Source organism: Giraffa tippelskirchi, chromosome 3, assembly GCF_054371585.1.
Source record: "Giraffa tippelskirchi isolate mGirTip1 chromosome 3, T2T-mGirTip1v1.2.pri, whole genome shotgun sequence".
NCBI classification, from domain to species: Eukaryota; Metazoa; Chordata; class Mammalia; order Artiodactyla; family Giraffidae; genus Giraffa; species Giraffa tippelskirchi.
This window is the reverse complement of record NC_137277.1, coordinates 188,074,132-188,097,131: the sequence shown is the minus strand read 5'-3', so window position 1 is coordinate 188,097,131 and position 23,000 is coordinate 188,074,132. Positions and strand designations below refer to the sequence as shown.

Below are 23,000 nucleotides of genomic sequence, written 5' to 3'. Positions count from 1 at the left end.
ACTTATTAATTTGCAAAGCAATAAAAACTTATCAAAACTATGCTTCTGAAATCCCTATGTATTTGATAGTTCAACCTACTAGAGGGATAACAGTAAGATTCTCAATTAAGAATTTTTAGGTTAATATCTTTTAAAAAAAAAAAATAAGCACGCAAGGAAAAATGATAGTGTTATGATTTTCTGACAAGCTAGAAAAAGACAAGTGGTAAAGAGTCCACATGATGGGATATCACTCAAGTACGAATCAGATGTTCCGCTGACTTACAGAAATTTATAATGAAGGTTATTCATTTAACATTCTTTGTGTTTTCCTGCACATAGCCTATATTATCACATAATTTATATTTCACTAAGAATTAGGAGATTAGACCTAAAGAATTAAGCCCTATAGCTGACCTGTTCAATAGGCAGCCACTAATCATATTTGGTTACTTAGATTAAAATTTAATTAAAAATTCAATTCTTCGGCCACAATGCATAATTCAAGCACTCAACAGCTCCACATGACAAGTAGTTGCCACAGTGAACAGCACAGATACAGAAGATGTGCTTTGTCACAGAAAGTTCTATTAGACAGTGCTCCCTTAGAGGGTTACGTCAGATGGAGGAAAGAAGTCCCGAAGGACTCTGTCAGGAACAAGAAAGTGTTCTGTCAGATCATAATGCAGAGTCTGGGAGGCAGAAGCATCCATGCAGAACACTTCATTCACAGGTAAAAACAGCTCGGTGAAAGGGAAAGGTATCTCACTGCTAAAGGACACTGACTCTTATCACGGGCCTAGTATGTGTCAAGCAGTGTGACAGGCAGGGACTTTAGTTATCACAATACCCTTAGGAAGTACATGCTTTTATTGTAATACTTCAGTATGACTTCACGTGTGAGCCTATTTTACCCATTTCACAGACCAAGCTGAGGTCAAGGGTTAGTTTACAGTAACGGTCAGACTGAATTCCAGTTACGGCAATCCCAACCTGTATTTCTGTCACTGTCTCTGCTGCCATCCTGTAACTCCTTGTGAGTCAGGCACTGGATAAAACTGCCCATCACTGGCCTACATGAAGCTCTGAAAAATACAAGAGTTCTGGTAGTAAGACTGCACAGATGCTTAGACAGATTTCCGATCCATTAAACTCTGATATGCCAGGTCTGGCCCTAGAGGCAAATTCAAAACCTTCATTTATTTTATTTTCCAAATCTAAGAAACTGCCTAGAGCAATACAAATATTTCTCTACCAGGGACCAGGACGTCAAATTTAACAGCACAACTTTGAGTACAGAAACCTTTAGAGGTCATAATGGTGAGGATGGAGTACAAGCCAGCTGTTTCTTCCTTTTTTAAAAATCTTTTTGCAAAAAGAACCAAATTACAATAGGAAAACACGCACAGTTTCAATGCCTGTCACCAGTTAACAATTCCTTGATGCCAAACACTGTTAAGTTTTACGAAGTTTATTATTTATTAATGCTAAATCCAATTCCTTTGAACACTACGTGAACTAAAATCATTTACAGACATACTGCAAAATGTTTCTGTTCCATGAACAATTTAAAATACCAATTTTCCTCAAAATGCAAAGACTACTCAGCCATGGTATAAAACCAACACTTGATAACACTTTCACATATCTTCTTGTGAAATTCACAAGTAAAACAAGGACAGGAACATCAGTAACTTTAAACCACAACTACACAATCTTCAAAGACCAGATCTACATTATACCAAGTCACTTGTGTTAGTTCTGGGTGTACAGTCTGTTCTTTCAGTTTCTAGGTACCTCGGGATTTTCAAACATCGGAATAAAAATAGTTGACATATTTCTAAAGCCAAGAGTATTTTGCATATAAAATAAGATAGGACTACTTCTTTTACTGCTATTCTAAGCTAAAGCTCTCTTTAGGTTATAAAGTGCAAAAAGAGTAAGAACATCATTACTAAGCCAAAGACTCCTTGCAAAAGCCAAAAATTAACTGTACCAGGAAGATGATGTGGCTGGCACAGCCTTAATCAGAACACAGGATCCCTGACTTGAGGGACTCAAACAGAGCCCTGGCTGGGCTCTTAAGATCACGGAAAGATCTTTTAAATGAAAGCAGTTCCAAGAAACAAACATATCCTACACCAGTTTCTTGGTTCTCCTAAACCAAAAATGTTTACTACCCAAATCCTGTTGTTCCATTTCAATTCTGATAATTTCATCTCACAAAGAAGAAAAAAAAAATACATAGGTTCCAGATTACTAAACTGGATGACGGTGTTTTCATAAGGAATTACCTTCAAATAGCTCATCTAAATAACTATTCTTTTTTTCTTTGCAACGTTTTGCCAACTAAAAATTGGCCATTGCCATCTGCCTCCACAAGGATTAAATCACAGACTGCTGCAGCCACTGACCTTCAACACACCCTGAAAGGAGTTCAGAGTGGAGATCAAGAATGAGGCCCTCTGTGCTCTGGGAAAAACTGGCAGAACAGGCCTTAGGAAGAAGATAGTTTCAGAAGAAGCAACTCTTACATCTCCTCACAACTAGAAAAGCACTAAAATTATTTGTGGTGATGTCTGCTCCCCGTGACTAGCAGTAACCTTCATGAGACTAGCAACAGAGACTAGCAACAACCTTCTCCAAAAAACTGTGTGCTTGATTGAACGTACTCTCCCTTCACCAAAAATCGCTATACCCTGATCCTCGCCGCTGCCTCTCTGCAGCGGCTTCTCACAGCGATCTGAGATGCTATCTCCAGGGCTATACTCCTCACTTTGCCTCAAGTAAAACTTAACTCACAACTCTCACCTTGTGAATATTTTTTAGTCGACAGTTTATGGAAACAATTGTTACTAAACATCTGTGAAAAGTTATATATGTACTACAGGACTTTAGAAACATCAAAACATCATCCAGCACCAAACTATTTCGTTAAAAAAAAAAGAGAGAGAGATCAAAGCACTGAAAGAATACATGATTGGAAAGGTAGCTGCTGATGAATAATGTAATAAAGGAGAAGTGAGAAATCTACTCACTAATTCTAACTAGTCAAAACTGACTCTAACCCTTGATTTAATTCTTTCTGGCCAAGACAAACAGCCATAGATGGGAAGGAAAAAAAAAAATTGGGGGCCTTCATTCACCTTTGAGTCTTAATCACAAGAAATCAAAAATATCCCAGGACATAAATATTTTCCCTAAAAAAATGTGTTTTCTGTATGCCAGTCAACATTTGTTTTCAACAGTACTGCTTTCATCATGCAAGCCTCTCTATGTCTTGTTTCGTATCACGAGCATCTCCTTCTCCATGAAACTCTCAGGGTTTAGGTCTGAGGAGAAGATGTCTTAAATACAGACTTCAGCCAGTCATTCTTAAATGAGAAACAGTACCACTTCCATAGAGGGTATCTGGAAATGTATGGAGGTATTTTTTTCATTTTGTTTCTTAAACTGTCACTGTAGGAATTCCACTGGCATGTATTAACCCAAAGGTTGCTAAAGGAACTGCAATGTAGAGAGCAGTTTTTCATAACTGGTTATTCCATCCAAAATGCCAATACTAATTCCACAGGAAAACAAGCCAAACTGGCCCCTACATCCATGAATACAAGACGCAAACTCTTCCTAACAAGATCCTCGATGGCGTCCCACAACCCTGGTCCAAGCTGCCTGATGCTCAGCAGTCCCACTCCAACCACCCTCTCCCCTCGTCCACTTCTCCAAAGGGGCTACTGCAGCAGCCTGAGCCAACGCTGTGTATTTCCTTACTTAACTCTGTGAGGCGCAAGGGTAAAAAATCTAATTTGTGTTTAAAAAGGAAGAATACCACAGTAAAAGCAGCCAGCCACCTGAAGTTTTCAGATCCAAAAGCAATGCTCTGGGTTTATGCTGTATCTCAAGAACTCATCTTCAAGAACCAGTGTGGGTTTCTTGCTAATGGATAAATAATAAATATACACACATATATAGTTTTACCTTTTAATGGTTGAAATATGCTGGAATTTCACAACCATCATCCTACAGACAAATGAAGGACTAATCTGACAATACATTTTCTGAGACACATTACACATGAAAAATGATTTCAGGATAGAAATTCACCTTTCCTCAGAAAGATTTCTTAAAAGTTTTGCTTGGTTGTTAAAATTTTAAAAAAGATAAAATGCATCACAAGCCTTTAAGTTTTTAAAAACTAGATTTTCCCAAAGCTGACAATATATAAAGGCTTAAACATCCCTATTTGAGGACCACTGCAACTGAACTCAAGTAACAGAAACACTTAGCCTTGTACCAAGGAGCTCAGAAACTTTTTTGCTAAGTCACTAGTTTTTTTACTCTGCTTCTTCAACAGAGATCTTTCAGCTTTCTCTCTGTCAGGAATTTCTGGCTTTATCCCTGATTAAAATGTAAACCTTGACTCTATGGCTGTTGAGTAGATTTGCTATTTTTTAAAAAATGTATAATCAATCTTTTTAACCTAAGAGGTTATCTGTTTTCATTATTAGTGATCTTATCCACCAGATTCGTAGTATATGCCAAACACTCCACTAATCATGTTATTTGTATTATCTCACATATCTTCGCATTAGTCCAAAGAGGGTACTGATGCCATCCCCACTTTGCAGATGAGAAAACGGAGCCCGAGAGCAGTAAGCAGTTCACCCAAGACCACCAAGCTATAAACCGAGGTCCAGCTGACATCTAATTCCAAGCTCTTAAAGCACTTCAACAACGCTATCTCTATCAAGTAAAAACTACCCCGAGTTTTATTTCTTATTCAAATCCAAAGAACTGCCATCCATTCCATACAACCACCACTGAGTTCTCCTGCAAAATACCTTTTTTAACACCTCAGAATTTGTTTGGTTTTTACATCATCTAGATTGGAAAACTGTATTTTGAGAAGTAGAGCCTTTTATTAAATCACTGCTAGACAATTAAAGGTTTCAATTAAGCAACATCCAATATGATACCACAGGTAAATATTGGTAATATTTCTTTCATTTCATCAAAGCATACTAAGTTGTATGACAATATTAAAAATAGCTATCACTTACTGGCTGCTTATTTTATGTCAGATGACTTACATATATTATCTCTAATGTAAAGGGTATTTATCCCCACTTTACACACAGGGAAACTGAGGCTAAGAAAAAGAACTGCTTAAGTTAGCCGGTTACACAGTAGAGCTGGTAATGTGAAGCCAGATCTATCAGATTTAGAACTTAGAAGAGCCTAGGTTCTTTCTACCACAGAATGAGAAAATGTTTCAGAATACTTGGGAGAAAAACCCTGCAACTCTTTTTCTTTTTCTCAAACCATTCCCTCTAGTATATTCCTGTTAAATAAACTAATGTGTGTATACACATTTTTGAAATTTCAATTTACATAACTTCATTTAAAAGAGTAGGCTAAAAATATTAAAATTAAATAAGGTATCAACTTTCTATATATGCTAAAAATAAAGATAACTATGCAGCAAATGAATGTATATTATTGTTAATCAATTTATTAGGTCTATGTTAGTAACTGAGATTAAGTGGTTTTAGAAATACCAGTACTATTATATACACATCAATACAAGTTACATCAGAAAGTTAATTAACAGAAAACTCTTAGAATGTTGCCTATTCCCTTCAGTTAAACTTACTGCAGATATCCACAAAATCTGTAAGGGCTTAATATATCTAAACACTTTCAAAGTTCTCTATAAATTCAGAGAAATTTTTTTTGGGGGGGAGTAAAGAAACTCTTTATTTTTAAACTGTGCTGTAAAAAGAAGAAAATTGGTTTGCTAATAACAAAATGCTATGAAATCAGTGAATAAAAGAATTGTATTAAATCAGACCAAAACTACTCTTTTTTTTTGGGTGGGGCCCATGCCACAAGGGATGTAGGATCTCAGTCCTCCGATTAGGGATGGAGCCCACACCCTCTGCATGGGAAGTGCAGGGTCTTAACCGCTGGGTGCCAGGGAGGTCCTGAAGCTGCTCTTGAAGAGTAGCTTGAGTGGGCCCATGGAATGGCAGCATTCTAAGAGTCAGAAACTACTAAAGCCCCCACCTATTAGTTAAGGGTAATAGTGAAGGGGCAAGGGTACAGTACCTGATGATGGGCAGGTCGAGGCCCCGCTGCAAACTGAGAAAAGGAGGGAAAACAAACACAAAAGGAAAGGCACAGAGAGTCAGAAACACCACAACAAAAAACCAAAATTTCACACAATATGCCAAAAGAAATAAAACCCACAAGAAGAAAAAAAAACACAAACAGTCAAAGCTTTGCTGCAGGACAGTGACAGACAGGTACTGAGAAGATTCAACAGGTTAACACCTCTATCAGAAATAGTTTGCCATTTATCAACTGGGAGAGAAACAGCTAAGCTGTTATGCACATAAGAGTGCTTCTCTGATAGGAATTTTTTTTAAAACCCTAAAATAAAACAAAAGAAAGTTTGAAACACTAAGTGGTTCTATTAAGACAAACATATGAAAAGTCAACTATGCTTATGCAACTGATAAAACTGGAGAGAATGAGAAATGCTTTCCCATTACAAGAAATAGCCAGGAGGTAATTATAATGTCCAGCAGAAAATAAAGAATGTAATAGGACAGATTTCATATTTACTTAAGTTAATAGGGTATCTCACATATGAAATGGAAATTTCACTATCTTCATTTCTTGGAGTTAAAGATTAAAATTTATCATATATATTATAAATATATAAACATATAAATAAATATATGTTTATAATATGTAAGTAAATATATAAATAATTATATATATTTAAATTCAATGAACTAGTAAAGTTTAATACCAGGCATATCAAAGCAGAGGCAAAGAACACCATCCTTTAACATAATTAGTCAAAGTGGTACTCTTATAAGCTCAAGAAGAAAAAAAAAGAGTAAAAGAAGTCAAATCTGTCAATTACTATGTAGACACAACAGCACAAGACTGCATACTTGTACCTGCTGCTATCTGATATTGAGAACAAAAACAAAACTTTTTAGGTAAACCACAGAGCATTTGAAAGAGGATAATACATATCCCAACTCTTTGCCTAACTTAGAATGGAAGAAAAAGCTTTTTCACCCATAAAATTTTAAATACAAAATCTCTAGGATTAAATAATTCATCAGAGCAAAATCAGACTTTCAATGTGATTTTACTAAAAAGAAAAGAGAAATTATTCAGGCACATAGAGTCATCTACTGGCTATCTACATGTTAACTACTGAAATGTTAACCACTCTCTTTAACAGTTAAAAGAAAATATTTAGTAAGCTGTTTTGAATGCAAACCACACAAGGGTTTTATTTAAAACATTTAAGGAGCTAAAATATGTATATCCTTTCAGTTGTTTAATTTCCTTTAGAGCCTTCCCTCCATTAGCGCATTACTATGGGTGGACAAGACTGAAGATGAACTAAGAAACAAGTCCCAGTACTCAGAATTTAAGTTACTAGAATTATTTCCTCAACTGTCACTACCGAATATAAAAAATTTTCAAGAAATTGAAGTAGGTCACATGCCACAACGTGGGAGATGACTGAAGACAGCTCTAATCAAGAATTTACCTTAGAAGCTAAAATGTTACCTATTACTCAAGTAATGAAAACTGTTTTAACACATTTTGATATTATTCAGTATCACCTAATGAGCTCTCCATGACTTATAGGATCAGGGCATGTTAACCAGCCATTATACTTGCTAAAAACCAATGTAAAGTAGTTTTTCAGAATGATGATAATGGCATCTAGATTTCTTGCACAATATTTTCTCTTCAAAGAAACTGAAGTCTTACATTTTCAGTTTTCCAACTATGAAAAGAAAACAGATCATACCTCTAACTATGGACATCAAGTTTCAAGAATAGGTAATATTACCCATATGGTATTCACATAGAGGGTGGGAGTGTGATGTTTCTTCATGACACTTTTGAAGGAAATGGGAGAGAAGGGCCATGTTAAAAAATTAACCTTAGTACAGTAGTACCTGTCTTATCACTGTTCCACAGAAAGGCCCCATTTTTAAGGCTCTACAATAAAAATTGAAACTTTATATATTTGGAATATTCCAGTCAAAAGGGAACTTCCTATGCACAAGAGGAGTACCTTACAACATTACACAAATATTAAAAAAATAAAAGTTAGTGGGAAAGTACCCTAGTCTATTTTGCACTAGTCACCATTGGCTATTGAGTTTTTCATTTGTAATGACAATAGTCTTAATCCTACGGGTAACTGTAAGCAACAGAACAAACTGTAATTGCTGCTGGCTTATATTAAAAATAAAAACTTTTGCTTCTTTTTTCTAGGAGGGGTTTTTAAGATGGTAAGGACTGTAGATACTAAGGAAAACAGCCTTCTGTGAACTCAGATCCAATGTTAATGCCACCCATGCTCCCACTCACCCACTCACTCTTCTGTGCACAGTTGGTAACTGAGCATGACCATCATTTATTGATGTACCTTTGGCACTTAGCACCACAGAATATAAAAATAACCAATGGTTACAGGTTATTGCAAAAGACAAACTGCCCCCCTCCCCCCATTAAGCATTCAATGATTTCACTATTTTGGAGGCTATTAAAAAATAAATTACAGTTTAATTAGTTCCAATACAACCAGAAAATGGAACAGATAGATAGTTTTTCAATTTTTTTTTTTTTTTAACTTTTAAACAAAACTGTCAACAATATACAAGTATCAAGCAGAAATACAGGCACAAAGATCACCTCAAGGAGGGAGGGGGGCCACTTGAAGCCAGTTGGATTGCAAAAGCAGCTGTCCAGGGAAGAACAGAAAAGCCTAAACTGTGCAATTGCCAATGGCCCATTAATGCAGAAATAGAATGGAGTAAGCTTTAGCTGCTCTACAAAGCCATGGGAAGAGTCCCTTCCTGAGTGCAACAGCTTACCTCTCCTCACCAGTTGGGGTAGCTGTGGGATGGATGAGACTGGACTATGGCAACTTGGGATGTGAGAAGAAAATGCAATCCTGCCAAATTCCAAACCCAACTTCACCCTCCCATCACCAACACAAATGAAATAAAGAAAACTGGACCCAAAACAACAAGCAAGAGTGGTGCAGGGTCTGCTCGTCTTGCCCTTGTTTTGGGGTGTGTAATGGGGTGTCATGTGTGTGGTTTTTAGTAATGGGGGTGGTAATGGTCACTAGCAGAGCAGATGGCAAAAACTGCATAGAGGACAGTATCTGAAGATAGTTTATGACCACAGAAAAATGGCTGACAACTACAGACAGTTTTCCCTTTGATAACCAATTATAAAATGAAAGAGGGAAAAAGAAGCCTTTTAAAAAGAAATTTATCTCTTAAAATCAAATTCATCTCCAAGGGATATCCCTCTAAATCCCAAATTACTCCTGTCTAATTCCCAATAGAGAAGACCCACCCAATTTGTCATTCTTTTCCCCATAATGCCTGGCAAAAACTGCCATGCCAGGTTAGACTTTCAGAGAGGATGCAATCAACGCATTTGTGTTCATCAGCCAATAAATGGATGTGGTCAAAAATAATGAGTGCCAGAGGCACCACTGCCTGCAAGAAGTACAGTTTGTTATATTGCTTACAATGCAGTATTTTATCCAGCCTCTTCCAGCCAAGGACCTGTAAACGGGAGTCTGTTCCAAAACCTTCCTCCTCTTCCAGTTGTCTGTGCAATGTATTGGCACTGTTCTGCTGGGCTGTCAAAAAAACTGGTTTAGAGATGCAGCTCTTCAGTCAGGTTTTGCGCCAGTTCTAACCATGTAAATTCTTTTCTTTCCCAATAATTATAAAAGGCGTAGAGGGGTAAAAGGGCCATAGAATTCTTTGCAATAACAGCTTACCATGATGTTCCATGTTTAGTGATTTAGAACTGGGGCCTATCTAAAGTAATCTGGCGAGATCTCAAGGCCCACTCCAAGTGGTCAAATGTCCACATTCCCAAACCACTCTCAGAACAAAACTTGCATCAGACATCTTGTTGACCATTGAAGCAAAAAAGTAAACAAACAAAAAAAAAACCAGACAAGCAAACAAGCAACTAGGACCAAAGTCCCACCTCTTTAGAATGGTTCCTCCACCCCCAGGGGAGAACCAGGATCTAAGAACAGGGACTGAAGAAGAGGCCACAGGGAAAGGAGGGCAGGAAGAGGACGAGAGAGATTCCATCCTGGAGAAGTCTACGGCCGCACAGTTCTCGGAGGAATTCTGTCATCTACTTCAATATTCCTAAGTTCATGCATGAAATCAAATGAACAGAAGCTAATGCCATGAAATATTCCTGTACTACAGGAAAAAAAGCAAAGATGGAGAACCAAAAGAAGATCCCTGTACTCTGAGAAAAACAGAGCGGAGATACAAGTAGGGGCGTGAGAGACAATGAGATGTTACAGAAGCACCTTCTAGCAAACACCAGTCATGCACGGCAGGAAACACCATTCTAAGGACTGGACTGCTGAAGCCACTGTACACTTTTGTGAAACAGAAGGATGAACCTTGAGTAAATTCTCTCAGTCTTCGCCATACTAATTGCAATCCATGTAAAAGATGAGCAAAGAGGATGACAGCATTTATACTTCTATGACAATTTATTTACCATCCGAAGAAATAAATACACCATTGGTGTAAGCCATGCATATGTCCACACAGTCAAATAGTTAGAACTGATCTAGTAATACTGATTCAAAAATTGTACTTCCCTAGGCACTGGAGTGTCAGAGTCCAATTAATGAAATGTAATTTATTTTCAAAATCATGCTTTACACATCTCCTGAATTTTGAACGGTACAAATGAAAACTTAAGAGCTGAAATGAAGTGAACTTGAACGCAACCAGAACTTGAATGACACAGAAAAGCAAAAGGAAAAACAAAAAGGTAAAAGGCTCCATTTGTTCTTTTCTTAATAAATTTAAATAATTCCTATAGGAAAGGTCTCAAAATGCAGTGCTATCCAGTAATAACAGTAGTAATAATTTTAAAAATTGTCTTTGTAATAAATTTCTAAAATCAAATAAAAATATGAGCCAAAAGAACCTAAGCTACAACAAACACAAACTTAGGTGGAGAACGTTTTCTAGAACAACCTTCTGCTTACTTACCGGAGAACGGGTTTGAGGTTGTGAATTCATTGTCTGAGGAGCTTGAGGATAGACCAACGTGGTTGGACCTGCATTCTGTCCAGAGGGATAAGGGGTCTGTCAAAGAATGACAAGAACAGTATCATACTGTGAGTAAATATGGCATGGGTAACTCAATTTCAAAGAGTTTAGAAAAGTGTTCATTAATGTGGTTTACAGCTCTGTTTTTAAAGACCTATCTTTATCACAATATCCAGCAATTGAGAATCAGTGCAACCTTTTTAGAATTTATCTTAAATCTCTGATGAGAAGCAATTTCATCACACAATTCAGAATGGTGAGTAATTTAAAAATGATGAATAATTTATTTCAGACTGGTTGACAGCAGTTAACTGACATCTCAGAAAGTGAACCTGCAGATAAGGTGGGGAAATAAAGTTTCCCCACTTATATAAATAAATAAATACAGTGGGGAACACTGTACTTTATTTTCAATATATAGTTGGTGGTATATTGAAGTGTAAACTTCTGGCTGTCAAGGTAATAAATAGTATTGAGATGCACCACTTATGAAAATATAGAGAAATGTTACCTTTCTACACTTCAAAAAGTTACGTGAGGATGCTCCCCACTCATAACTACTATACTAAAGGAAAGAAAGAACAACCAAGATTTTTTCACTGAAGATGCTGAAAATGTGCATGCTGGCCATACTTCATCTTATTCAAACTTTTGACTAACATTTTCCACACTAGAGCCAGTTGTCAACACTGTAAAACAAGTAAGTGAATTAACATTCAGGCTCAAGTTCTTTCATTCTGTAATACTACCCTTACTGTCCACACAAAGCTGGTGTTCTATACATACTGAGACTCTATCATTGCTCTCAAAATGGGTATTAATAAAACAAAGAATTTATTTTCCTTTAGCTTGGAATTACTCTTTCAAAAAGACAAAAAATTATCAAGCACTTCTCATATCTAAATAATATGTATGTCAAGAGCCGAGGCATACTCCGTACATAAGCAGCTCTACCTGAATGCAAAGCAAAACATGTGATGACTGCCACACATGGATGTATGCTGCTGTGGCATTCGCAATACTTTAACAGGTGCATTGATAAAGAAGTTCTGCCAACAGATTACCCAGTTTTCTCACAGAAAATCTTTCCATTCTTTGTGACTAGTTTTAGAAATTTCATAGGAATGATGTGATTTGTACATGTCGCTGAGGCAGGGGGCATAGCTATGAGAGATGCCTCTATGCTTCTCTTCTGCATTTAATGACATGACTAACCAAATTCACTGATTAAATTATTCTGGGGGAACTTGTTTAACATACTATTACAATTTGTTGAATAATATTGCAAAAGCTTGAATGGGAACAGTTTTTGCGCATGATTTATAACATCAAATGCATAGGAAACAAGGGATAGTCATATTGACAGTCATCATAGATTTTACTTATGCTTTTCTGTTTCAAGTACCTTCAAAGTTATCACAAAGATTTACTTCTCCAAGGATATGTACATGAATGCTGCTGCTGCTGCTAAGTCGCTTCAGTCGTGTCCGACTCTGTGCAACCCCATAGACGGCAGCCCACCAGGCTCCCCTGTCCCTGGGATTCTCCAGGCAAGAACACTGGAGTGGGCTGCCATTTCTTTCTCCAATGCATGAGAGTGAAACGTGAAAGTGAAGTCGCTCAGTCGTGTCCAACTCTTAATGACTCCGTGGACTGCAGCCCACCAGGCTCCTCCGTCCATGGGATTTTCCAGGCAAGAGTACTGGAGTGGGGTGCCATTGCCTTCTCCAATGTACATGAATACTTTATATTTAAATGGCAATCCAGTTCACTGTAGAAGTTTACAAGAGGTACAGACATAGTCTCATTTTCATCATTATTTTCAAGTTTCAGTGAAAGCTCCTAAGTTAATCATTTTTATTAACTGGATGTACTAACAAAAAATAGGAAATGGTGGTAATTGACAATCTGTTAAGGAAATGTCAGTGAAGGAAGACAAGCCAATCAAAACACACTTTGTATCGCATACATAACCTTTAAGAATAATAACTATTTAAAAAACAGTGACTGGACAATTGAAGATAGAAACTTGAGAATGAATTCCATATTACACATACAACACACTAACAGCATCCTAGGTCCAGATGCTGACAGTTTTCAAAATAAGGGTATGTGAAAAAAAATTAGTAAGAAGTTTCAATTTTCAAAATATAAAAGAAGGAAATTAAGCAAACAATTATAGAATTTAGATGGCTCTTAATATGCTTCACACACAATTTCAAGCACTTTGCACACTACATGGAGATGAAAGGTTAGTATATCCTGCTTTAAAACACTCACTTCTCCTTAAATAAATAATACCATAAAGACTAAATTCATACTGTGCATGTGTGCAGAAACACACAAATCTAATTTAAAAATTAAGTAGCCATAGCCTTTCAAACATCTATCAGATGATACTTACCCAATTTAAAATAAGCTTGTACATTTATTCCACAATTCCATCTCAAAAAATTTACCCTAAAGATAAATTCATGATGGCAAAGAATAAAGAAGAACTGTATATTCCAATTATAAAAGAGAGGTTAAAGTACACTATATTTAATCAAAGAGAGAATGTAGTGTAATTTTTGAGGTAAGAAAAAAATGAAGAAAATCTATATAAACTATCATGGAAAGATATCTATAATATTAGTGACATAAGCAAATCACAGAATTACTCAGAATAAAAACCCTATTTGTACAGTATTTTTTGATATATGCAAACATGATACTCAAAAAGATGTCTTGGGAAGACATACAGCGCACTTAAAATTTCTATTTCACAAAAATGTAACTGAAAGGGGGACGTAGGATACAAATTGTAGGTTTTATTTTATATACTGTGTATTAAAAGCACACCTAATTTTATTGTGCTTCACGTTATTTCACTTCACAGATACCATGACTTTTACAAATTAAAGGTTTGCAGGAACCCAACATTGAGCATGTCAATCTCTTTTTTATTTCAAGTATAGCTGACTTAAAACGCTGTATTAGTTTTCAGGCGATTCACTTATATATATTTACACGTAATTATTTTTCAGATTCCTTTTTATTACAGGTTATTACAAGATGCTGAATCTGGCTCCCTGCACCACACAAACATGATTATCAGCTCGATTTTCCCAGTTTAACTTGCTCACTTCATGTGTCTGTGTCACAGTTTGGTAATTCTCACCATACTTTAAACTGTTTCATTACCATCATTATATTTGCTACGGTGACTTGTGATTAGTGATCTTTGCGGTCACTACTGCAGTTGGTGTGGGGCAGCATGGACTGTGCCCACGTAAGTCAGCAAACTTAATCCTCACGTGCTGTGTGTATTCCGGCTGCTCCACTGACAACCTGCTCCCCTTCTCTCTTCCTCTCCTTGGGCCTCCCTATCCCCTGCGACACAACAGTGCTGAGACCAGGCTAATGAATAACCCTGCAGTGGCCTCCAAGTAGTCAACTGAAAGGATGAGTCCCATGTTTCTCATTTTAAGTCAAAAACTAGAAATGATAAAGCTTAGTGAGGAAAGCCATGTCAAAAGCCAAGATTAAGATGAAAGCCTGGCCTCCTGTGCCGAACAGTCAGGCTGTAAATGCAAAAGAAAAGTTAGTTCTTCAATGAAATTAAAACTGCTAATTTGTTAGACACACAAATGGTAAGAAAACAAGACAGCGTTCTTGCTGATGTGGAGAAAATTTTAGTGGTCTGGAAATAAGACTGGTCACAACATTCCTTTAAGCCAAAACCTAACCCAGAGCAAGGTCCAAACTCTCTTAAGTTCTGTGAAGACTGAAAGAGGTGAGGACTTTGGCGGAGGAAGGTATGAAGCTAGCAGAGAGAGTTGGTTCATGAGGTTTTATAAAAGAAGCTGTCTCCATAACATACATATACAAGGGGAAGCCACACGTGCTGATGTGGAAGCTACAGCAATTCACCTATAACATCTAGCTGAGATAAGGAATGAAGGCAGATACAAATAAACTGCAGATTTTCAGTGTAGACGAAAATAGCCTTCCAGTGGAAGAAGATGCCATCGAGGAGGTTCACAACTAGAGGCGAGGACATTCAATGCCTGGCTTCAAAGGACACCCTGACTCTTGTCAGGGTTTAATGCATCTGATGACTTAAAGCTGAAGTCCCTGCTTGTTTCACGGTTCTGAAAACTCTAGGGCCATAAGGATTCTGCTGTATCTACTCTACTTGTGCCCCATCCATGGAACAACAAAGCCTGGATAGCACATCTGTTGACAATATTGTTTCCTCAATATTCTAAGCCCACTCTTGAGATCTAATGCTCAGAAAAAAGATGCCTTTCAAAATATTACGGCATGTTGACAATGGACCTGGTCATCCAAGAGCTCTGATGGAGATAAACAAGATTTATGATGTTTTCATGCTTACCAACATAACATCCGTTCTGCAGCCCATGACTCACAGGGTAATTTTGACTTTCAAGTCTTATTATTTAACAAATACATTTTTTAAATGGTAGGGACCTAACAGAAGCAGAAGATAGTAGAAGAGGTGGCAAGAATACACAGAAGAACTGTACAAAAAGCTCTTCATGAAAAGGAGTTGACTGAGTGGCAAACGTCAATGTTGTCTTATTTTGAAAAACTGCCACAGCCACCTCTACTTTAAAAAACCACCACCGTGATCAGCCAGCAGCCATCAACATTGAGGCAAGATCCTCCATCAACAAAAAGATTATGACTTTCTGATGGCTCAGATAAAGCTTACAATAAAGTACAGCTGACTGTTGAAAAAACGGTCTGTGTGGGTCCAATTACGTGTGTGTATTTTTCATTAAATAGTACAGTGCATCATGTACAGTCAAATCATTATGCTGTACACAGCTGATATAATGCTGTTTGTCAATTATATCTTAATAAAACTGGAGCAATTAAGTAAATACTACAATACTACACAATCTGGTTGGCTGAATCTGAAGAGGTCAAACAAAGGATACAAAGTGCCCATTATGGGACTTGAGCATACATGGATTTTAGAATCTGCGGTGGGTCCTGATCTCCAAAGTTGTTCTAGGGTCAACTATATTTTTTAATTAAAGTATGTACATTGATTTTTATTTTTTTTAGACATAATGTTATTATTACACACTATGGACTAGTCATGTATGGATGTGAGAGTTGGACTATAAAGAAAGCTGAGCACCAAAGAATTGACGCTTTTGAACTGTGGTGTTGGAGAAGACTCTTGAGAGTCCCTTGGACTGCAAGGAGATCCAACCAGTCCATCCTAAAGGACATCAGCCCTGGGTGTTCATTGGAAGGACTGATGTTGAAGCTGAAACTCCAATACTTTGGCCGCCTGATGTGAAGAGCTGACTCATTTGAAAAGATCCTGATGCTGGGAAAGATTGACGGCAGGAGGAGAAGGGGATGACAGAGGATGAGACGGTTGGATGGCATCACCGACTCGATGGACATGACTTTGGGTAAACTCCGGGAGTTAGTGATGGACAGGGAGGCCTGGCGTGCTGCAGTCCATGGGGTCGCAAAGAGTTGGACACAACTGAGCGACTGAACTGAACTGAATGGACTACAATACAGTGTTAACATACCTTTTATATGGACTGGGAAGCCAAAACTTTTGTGTGGTTTGCATCACTGCAATATTTGCCTTATTGTAGCATTCTGGAATCAAATCCACACTATTTCTATGGCATGCCTGTATGTACTTTTCCTTTTTCATGAATCAAAAGAATTGGCTACTTTTATAATAAAAACCCACTGAAGATAAACTCTGCTTTTCAGTTTCCCTTCATGTGATAGGAACAGTATAAGCCAACTTGAAAATTTTCTATATTTTGTGAACTTTTAAATATTTTTGGAAAACTGAAATATCTTCTCAGAAACCACAATGAAAACTAAATAAAAAAGATTTATGGTAAGTTAATACAAAGGAAAGACTATGCTGTGCCTAAATGAGGCCAATAATATGGCTTCTAGTTTTATAAGCTTCAAGAAATTCACAATTTAATCAACAGATAGATATGCTGTACAAAGTATTTACTCAGTCATAGAGCATAATCCTTCGCAGTCATTAAAAATGATACAGAGGGACATTTGATGATATGGAAAGAATGATATTCAGAGAGAATGTTCAAATATGCACATATATGGACAGAATGTACTGGTAGTATTTCAAAGCACTAGGGAAATATCAAAATTACTTTATACATTGTATCGGGATAACAAGATAAACATCTGAGGGAAAGGTAGATATATACACTCAACTCATGATACTAAAAAACTTTCAGACTGATTAAAAATGTTGGCATGTATACTACGACACTTTAATGGTACTAGAGGCAAATCTATTTCTATCATCTTAGGGATATTACTTTTAAAATCTGAAAAAAGACTACCTATAATACACCATTATATTAAAATAAACTATTGCTATAAAAGTTCTCAATTTTGTTTTAACAAATTGATTTTTAACTATGTGTATACAGATATACACATATATGCATAAACTGGCTTCCCCGGTGGCTCAGACAGTCAAGAATATGCCAGCAATGCAGGAAACCCGGGTTCGATCCCTGGGTCAGGAAGTTCCCCTGGAGAAGGGGATGCCTACAAATTCCACTATTCTTGCCTAGAGAATTCCATGGACAGAGGAGCCTGGCAATTTACAGTCCATGGGGTCGCAGAGAGTCAGACATGACTGAGTGAATAATACTATATGCATAAATATATGCAATAGATGTGTTTCTTCATTTTTATTAATTTGCTATTTATTATAGGATATAGGATATAAATTGGAGAAGGCAATGGCAACCCACTCCAGTACTCTAGCCTGGAAAATCCCATGGACGGAGGAGCCTAGTAGGCTGCAGTCCATGGGGTCGCTAAGACTGAGAGACTTCACTTTCACTTTTACTTTCATGCATTGGGGAAGGAAATGGCAACCCACTCCAGTGTTCTTGCCTGGAGAATCCCAGGGACAGAGGAGCCTGGTGGGCTGCCGTGTATGGGGTCGCGCAGAGTCGGACACGACTGAAGCGACTTAGCAGTAGCATAGGATATAAATAGTGAGAAATTCTTCTATCAAATAAACGTGTGACATCTAAATCTGGCCAGAGAAGTAAAGATAATACCTTAAAGACTAGACGAGCACTTTGACCACGCTGGCATCCACAATGCTTCCAAGCACCTTCCACATCCAATGAACTGTCTTTCTGAGAGCTACACAACCAGTGTAAACAGAAATTTCTGTGATGAACTGAAACTCTATAACCACTGGTTTACTTAAATTTTATTTACACACATTTGAATCACTTAGAATTTCACCAGTTTTACATGCACCCAGTTTTTGTGTATATTTAGTTCTCAGCAATTTTATCACCTTTATAGTTTCCTATAATCCCTGCTCTATAGTTACAATACAGAAAAGATTCTTCACAAAGATCCTTTGCATTACCCTATAGTAGCCACAGGAACCTTCTTTCCTTCCTTCCTTCACCTCTCATGCACATAACCCTTAGCAACCACTAACCTATTCTCCATGTCTATAACTTGGTAAAATAGAGATGTCATGAAAGTGTAAGGAAGGAAGGAAGTCTGTCTTTTTAATATACTGTGTGACCAAGGAGAGAAAACAAATAAAACACTTTCACAGTATATTGGGGTTAGATGGTTGTATCAAGAAAAAGCATTTATAAGATCGTTTAAGTTACAAGTTGAATTAGGTGCTTTTTCAAAGTAGTGCCATTTTTCACTTGAAAGAATTAACAGACGAACTACGCTTACCTAGACTTTGATACATGACAGACATTTTACTGAAAAAGAACAAAGTCAGCTTGTCACAAAGAAAATTGAAAGTACTTGTTACCAATGATAAAATTCAACGTTTCAAATGAAAATTCAAATTTTAGAAAATGTGTAATTGTCAGCACATTCCCAATATGTAGACTTTCCAGACGATAATGTGTTTTTTTTAATATTGTATAATAAACAGTATGTGAAATATCCACATAACTCAGTCAAGCAATATTTTTCAAATGACCCATACATGATAATATACAAAACACACAAACTAAATAATCAATTCAAGTGCAAGATGGACTAACAGATTTTACTGTAACAGAGCACTGGAAGTTCACTAGTGTGATTCAGATTCCATACTGCAACTAACGCTTAAGAAACTACCACTTTTAGTTTCTGAGAAAGCTGTATAAAATACGCCTGCCTCCCTTTCCCAATTACAGGCCTGTGAAGACTGTCTTTTCCTCACATACTTCAACTGAAATAACACTGTATGTAACAGATTGAGGGGAGAAGCAGATACAATTCCAGCTAACTTCTATTAAGCCAGATACTTAAAAATCTGCAAAGCTTTGAATAATACAATTCTGCTCATCAACTTTTTTGTTTTGGAAAATGTTTTTTCATAAAAATACACTGTTCATATTCACAAACTAGGTTTATTGAAAAATTCCTCAGTTTTAATTTTTAATATAATAAATATTACCAATATAAGACAAAAAATATTGAGAAACCCCCAAATTTTTATTTAAGCATATGAAGAAGTTTTGAACCAGAAAAGTCTGAGAACACTTACTCAGATAAATGCTAGAACAGAAAGGGATCTTCCTTTACTTCTTGCAGATAAAATGTTAAACATGCACATTGTTTCTCTATCCTGAAGTTTTTTCCTCAAAACTAAACTTTTCCACATTAATGTGGTTTACTGTGAACCTAAAATAATTTCCATCCATACTGCTTCCAGGAACATTCAAAAACTGTCTTCCCGAGCTCCACATAACCACATTCAAAAGAACATGAAATATCGTGGTGTTTTTCTCTGTTTTTCCTTGCCTCAACCCTTACCTGGTCTGGCACAATCTGGAGGAAAATATCCAACTCTCAGTTCCTCCTTTAAGACAGAAAGAAAAGGGCTTAACTGGTTTGCACCATTCTGGCTTGTCTGGAGTCGGACTGAGGGGGCTGGTTTCTGTCTGTCCGGACTCAGAGCACTGACAGGGACAAGTGACATAGCACGGATATACGTCTGGGTTGCTGAAAGGAGTGGCACCTGCTGAAACACATGACAGCTGAAGCAACACTTCAGTAGGCACCTGGGCAAGAGGTTAAGGCAGAAGAACACAACAGAAGCAGAACACTTAAGACCCTGAGAAGTCAGGGTAAGACTGACAAACCACAGCACTTAAAAGGAGCCATGTACACTGTAGAACTGGGGGGAACCAACCACGCAAGCCCAGGGAAGATGTACGCACAGAAAATGCCTGAGAAGACCTTAAGCCTCTACTGGGCTGACAGCTGATGGTCTTTCCCTGCAAGAAGCCAGTTTTCAAATTTACTGAAAGGTATGGCTGTTTTTTCAAATGCTCAACTATCAACAGTAGATTACAAGGCATATAAATAAATAGGGAAACATGGTACATTCAAAGGAACACAAGAAATCTCTAGAAACTGACCTTAAAGAGAGACAGACTTTAGAGTTACTTGACAAAGACGTTAAAACAACTGTCTTGAATATGCTCAGTTAACTACAGGAAAACACAGAAACCTAAAGGAAATTAGGAAAACAATATACCAACAAAATGAGAATATTAACAAAGAAATTAAAACTGTAAAAACAAGTTTACAATCTCTGGAATAGAAAAATACAATTGACTATTTAAAATTCACTTGAAAAGTTCAACAGCAGATTCAAAGAGGCAGAAGAAAGAATTGGTGACCTTGAGGAGAAAAGCTTTGAAATTATATCAAGACTGAGCAGAAAAATTTTAAATATAATGAAAAAAACTAAATAGAGCCTTAGGAACTTATAATAAGCGACACAGTCAAAAAACTAATATATGCATTATGGGAGAAGACAGTAGGGGTAGAGGGTTTATTTGAAAAAATCATGGCTGAAAATGTCTCAAATTTGAGGAAAGACAAGGACATATAAATAAAAGGGACTCAATGAACTCTCGGAGAAGGCAATGGCACCCCACTCCAGTACTCTTGCCTAGAAAATCCCATGGACGGAGGAGCCTGGTAGGCTACAGTCCATGGGGTCGCTAAGAGTTGGACACGGCTGAGCGACTTCACTTTCACTTTTCCCTTTCATGCACTGGAGAAAGAAATGGCAACCCACTCCAGTATTCTTGCCTGGAGAATCCTAGGGACGGCAGAGCCTGGTGAGCTGCCGTCCATGGGGTCGCACAGAGTCGGACACGACTGAAGCGACTTAGCATTAGCATTAGCAATGAACTCTAAGTGAAATATATTATAATCAAACTCTTAAGGGTAAAGAAAAAAACACCTGCTAAATGAGACTTCTATATCGCACAAAACTGTCCTTCAAACACGAGGGAGAAATTTCCAGATAAAACCCGAGAAAGTTCGTTCTCACAAGACTTGCCCTACAAGAAATGTTAAAGAGAGCCTTTATACTGGAAACAAAGGTACACAAAAAAATAACCAGAAGCCATATAAAACAAAGAAATTCTCCAGTAAAGGAAAATACATGGGCATATAAATAAAAAACCTTTATCATTTTCATTTTGACTCATAACTCCACTTATTATTACTTTATAGGACTTAAAAACATAAAAGCAATTATAAAGATATGCTAATGGATACATAATATATAATGACGCAATCTGTGACACCAACATTATAAAGTGGGAGGAGACATAGGTGTAAAGAACTATTTGCAAGTAATTGAGGTTAAGTTGTTATTAGCTTAAAATAGAATGTTACAACTGTAGGGTGTTACACGTACTCTCCATGGTAGCCAAAAAGAAAATATTTGTAGCATATATACGAAAGGAAATGAGAAGGGTATTAAAACATATCACTACATAAACGCAATTAAATGAAAAGCAAGGTAATAAAGGAACAAATAAATAACACCACAACCAACAACAAAAAAGAGCTCTAAGTCATGTGGAAAAAAAACAAAATGGCAACTGTGAGTCTTTCTCTATCAGTAATTAATTTAAACACAAGTAGATTAAACTCCTGGGTTTGATCCCTGGGTTGGGGAGATCCCCAGGAGAAGGGCATGGTAACCTACTCCAGTATTCTTGCCTCAAGAATCCCCATGGACAGAGGGCTACACTCCACGGGGTCACAAAGAGTAGGACACAACTGAGCAACTAAGCACAGCACAGATTAAACTCGTGTAATTGAAAGAAAGGTTGGCAGAATGGATTTCTAAAAAACAAGATTCAATGACGTACTGTCTACAAAAGATTCACTTTAGACCTAAAAACCCACAGATTGAAACTGAAAGGAGGAAAAAGGTATTCCATGCACAGTAACCAAAAAGGGGCAGGGAAGGCTATACTAACATCAGCCAAAACACACGTTAAGTAAAACACTGTCACAAGAGACAAAGGGCATTATATAATGAGAAAATGTCCATTAACCAAGATATAACACCTATAAACATATACTCATCAAATATCAGAAATTCTAAATTTATGAAGCACCCCCTGACAGAATTAAAGGGAAAAAATAGTTCTACAATAAAAGTAGGAGACTTCAAAGCCTCCTTTTCAATAATGGATAAAAGAACCTGAGGGGGAAAGAAAAATCAATAAAGAGAACTGACTTGGGACTTCCCTGGTGGTCCAGTGGTTAAAAGTCTACTTGCAACTGCAGGGAACTTGGGTTCGAGCCCTAGTCCAAGAGTATCCCACATGTCATGGAGCACCTAAGCCCGTGTGCTGCGACTACTAAAGCCAGCGAGTCTAAGTCGGGCTCCTCAACAAGAGAAGCCACCGCAATGAGAAACCTTTACACCAAGACAAAGAATAGCCGCCACTCGCTGCAACGGGAGAAGACCTGGTGCACAACAATAAAGACGAAGCACAGACAAAAATAACTAAATTA

General features: G+C 37.2%; 1 protein-coding gene across 50 annotated transcripts in view; it reads right to left on the bottom strand.

Moving 5' to 3' along the window:
- The window catches only part of EIF4G3 (eukaryotic translation initiation factor 4 gamma 3), a 357,082-nt gene that overhangs the window by 167,673 nt on the left and 166,409 nt on the right, over nt 1–23,000 (bottom strand). For 17 of the 50 annotated variants that reach the window (XR_014078271.1, XR_014078275.1, XR_014078272.1 and 14 more), the window contains 2 exons: nt 11,085–11,180; nt 6,088–6,120 (listed from right to left, as the gene is read on the bottom strand). Coding sequence is in view for 38 of the 50 variants with exons in the window: in XM_081574695.1 (XP_081430821.1) it covers nt 6,088–6,120; nt 11,085–11,180 (129 nt within the window). In the remaining 12 variants the exon portion in view is untranslated. Of the gene's footprint in view, nt 1–6,087; nt 6,121–9,571; nt 9,686–11,084; nt 11,181–18,247; nt 18,336–23,000 lie in introns of all 50 variants that reach the window. The other 33 variants (XR_014078273.1, XR_014078277.1, XR_014078274.1 and 30 more) reach the window with 4 other exon arrangements.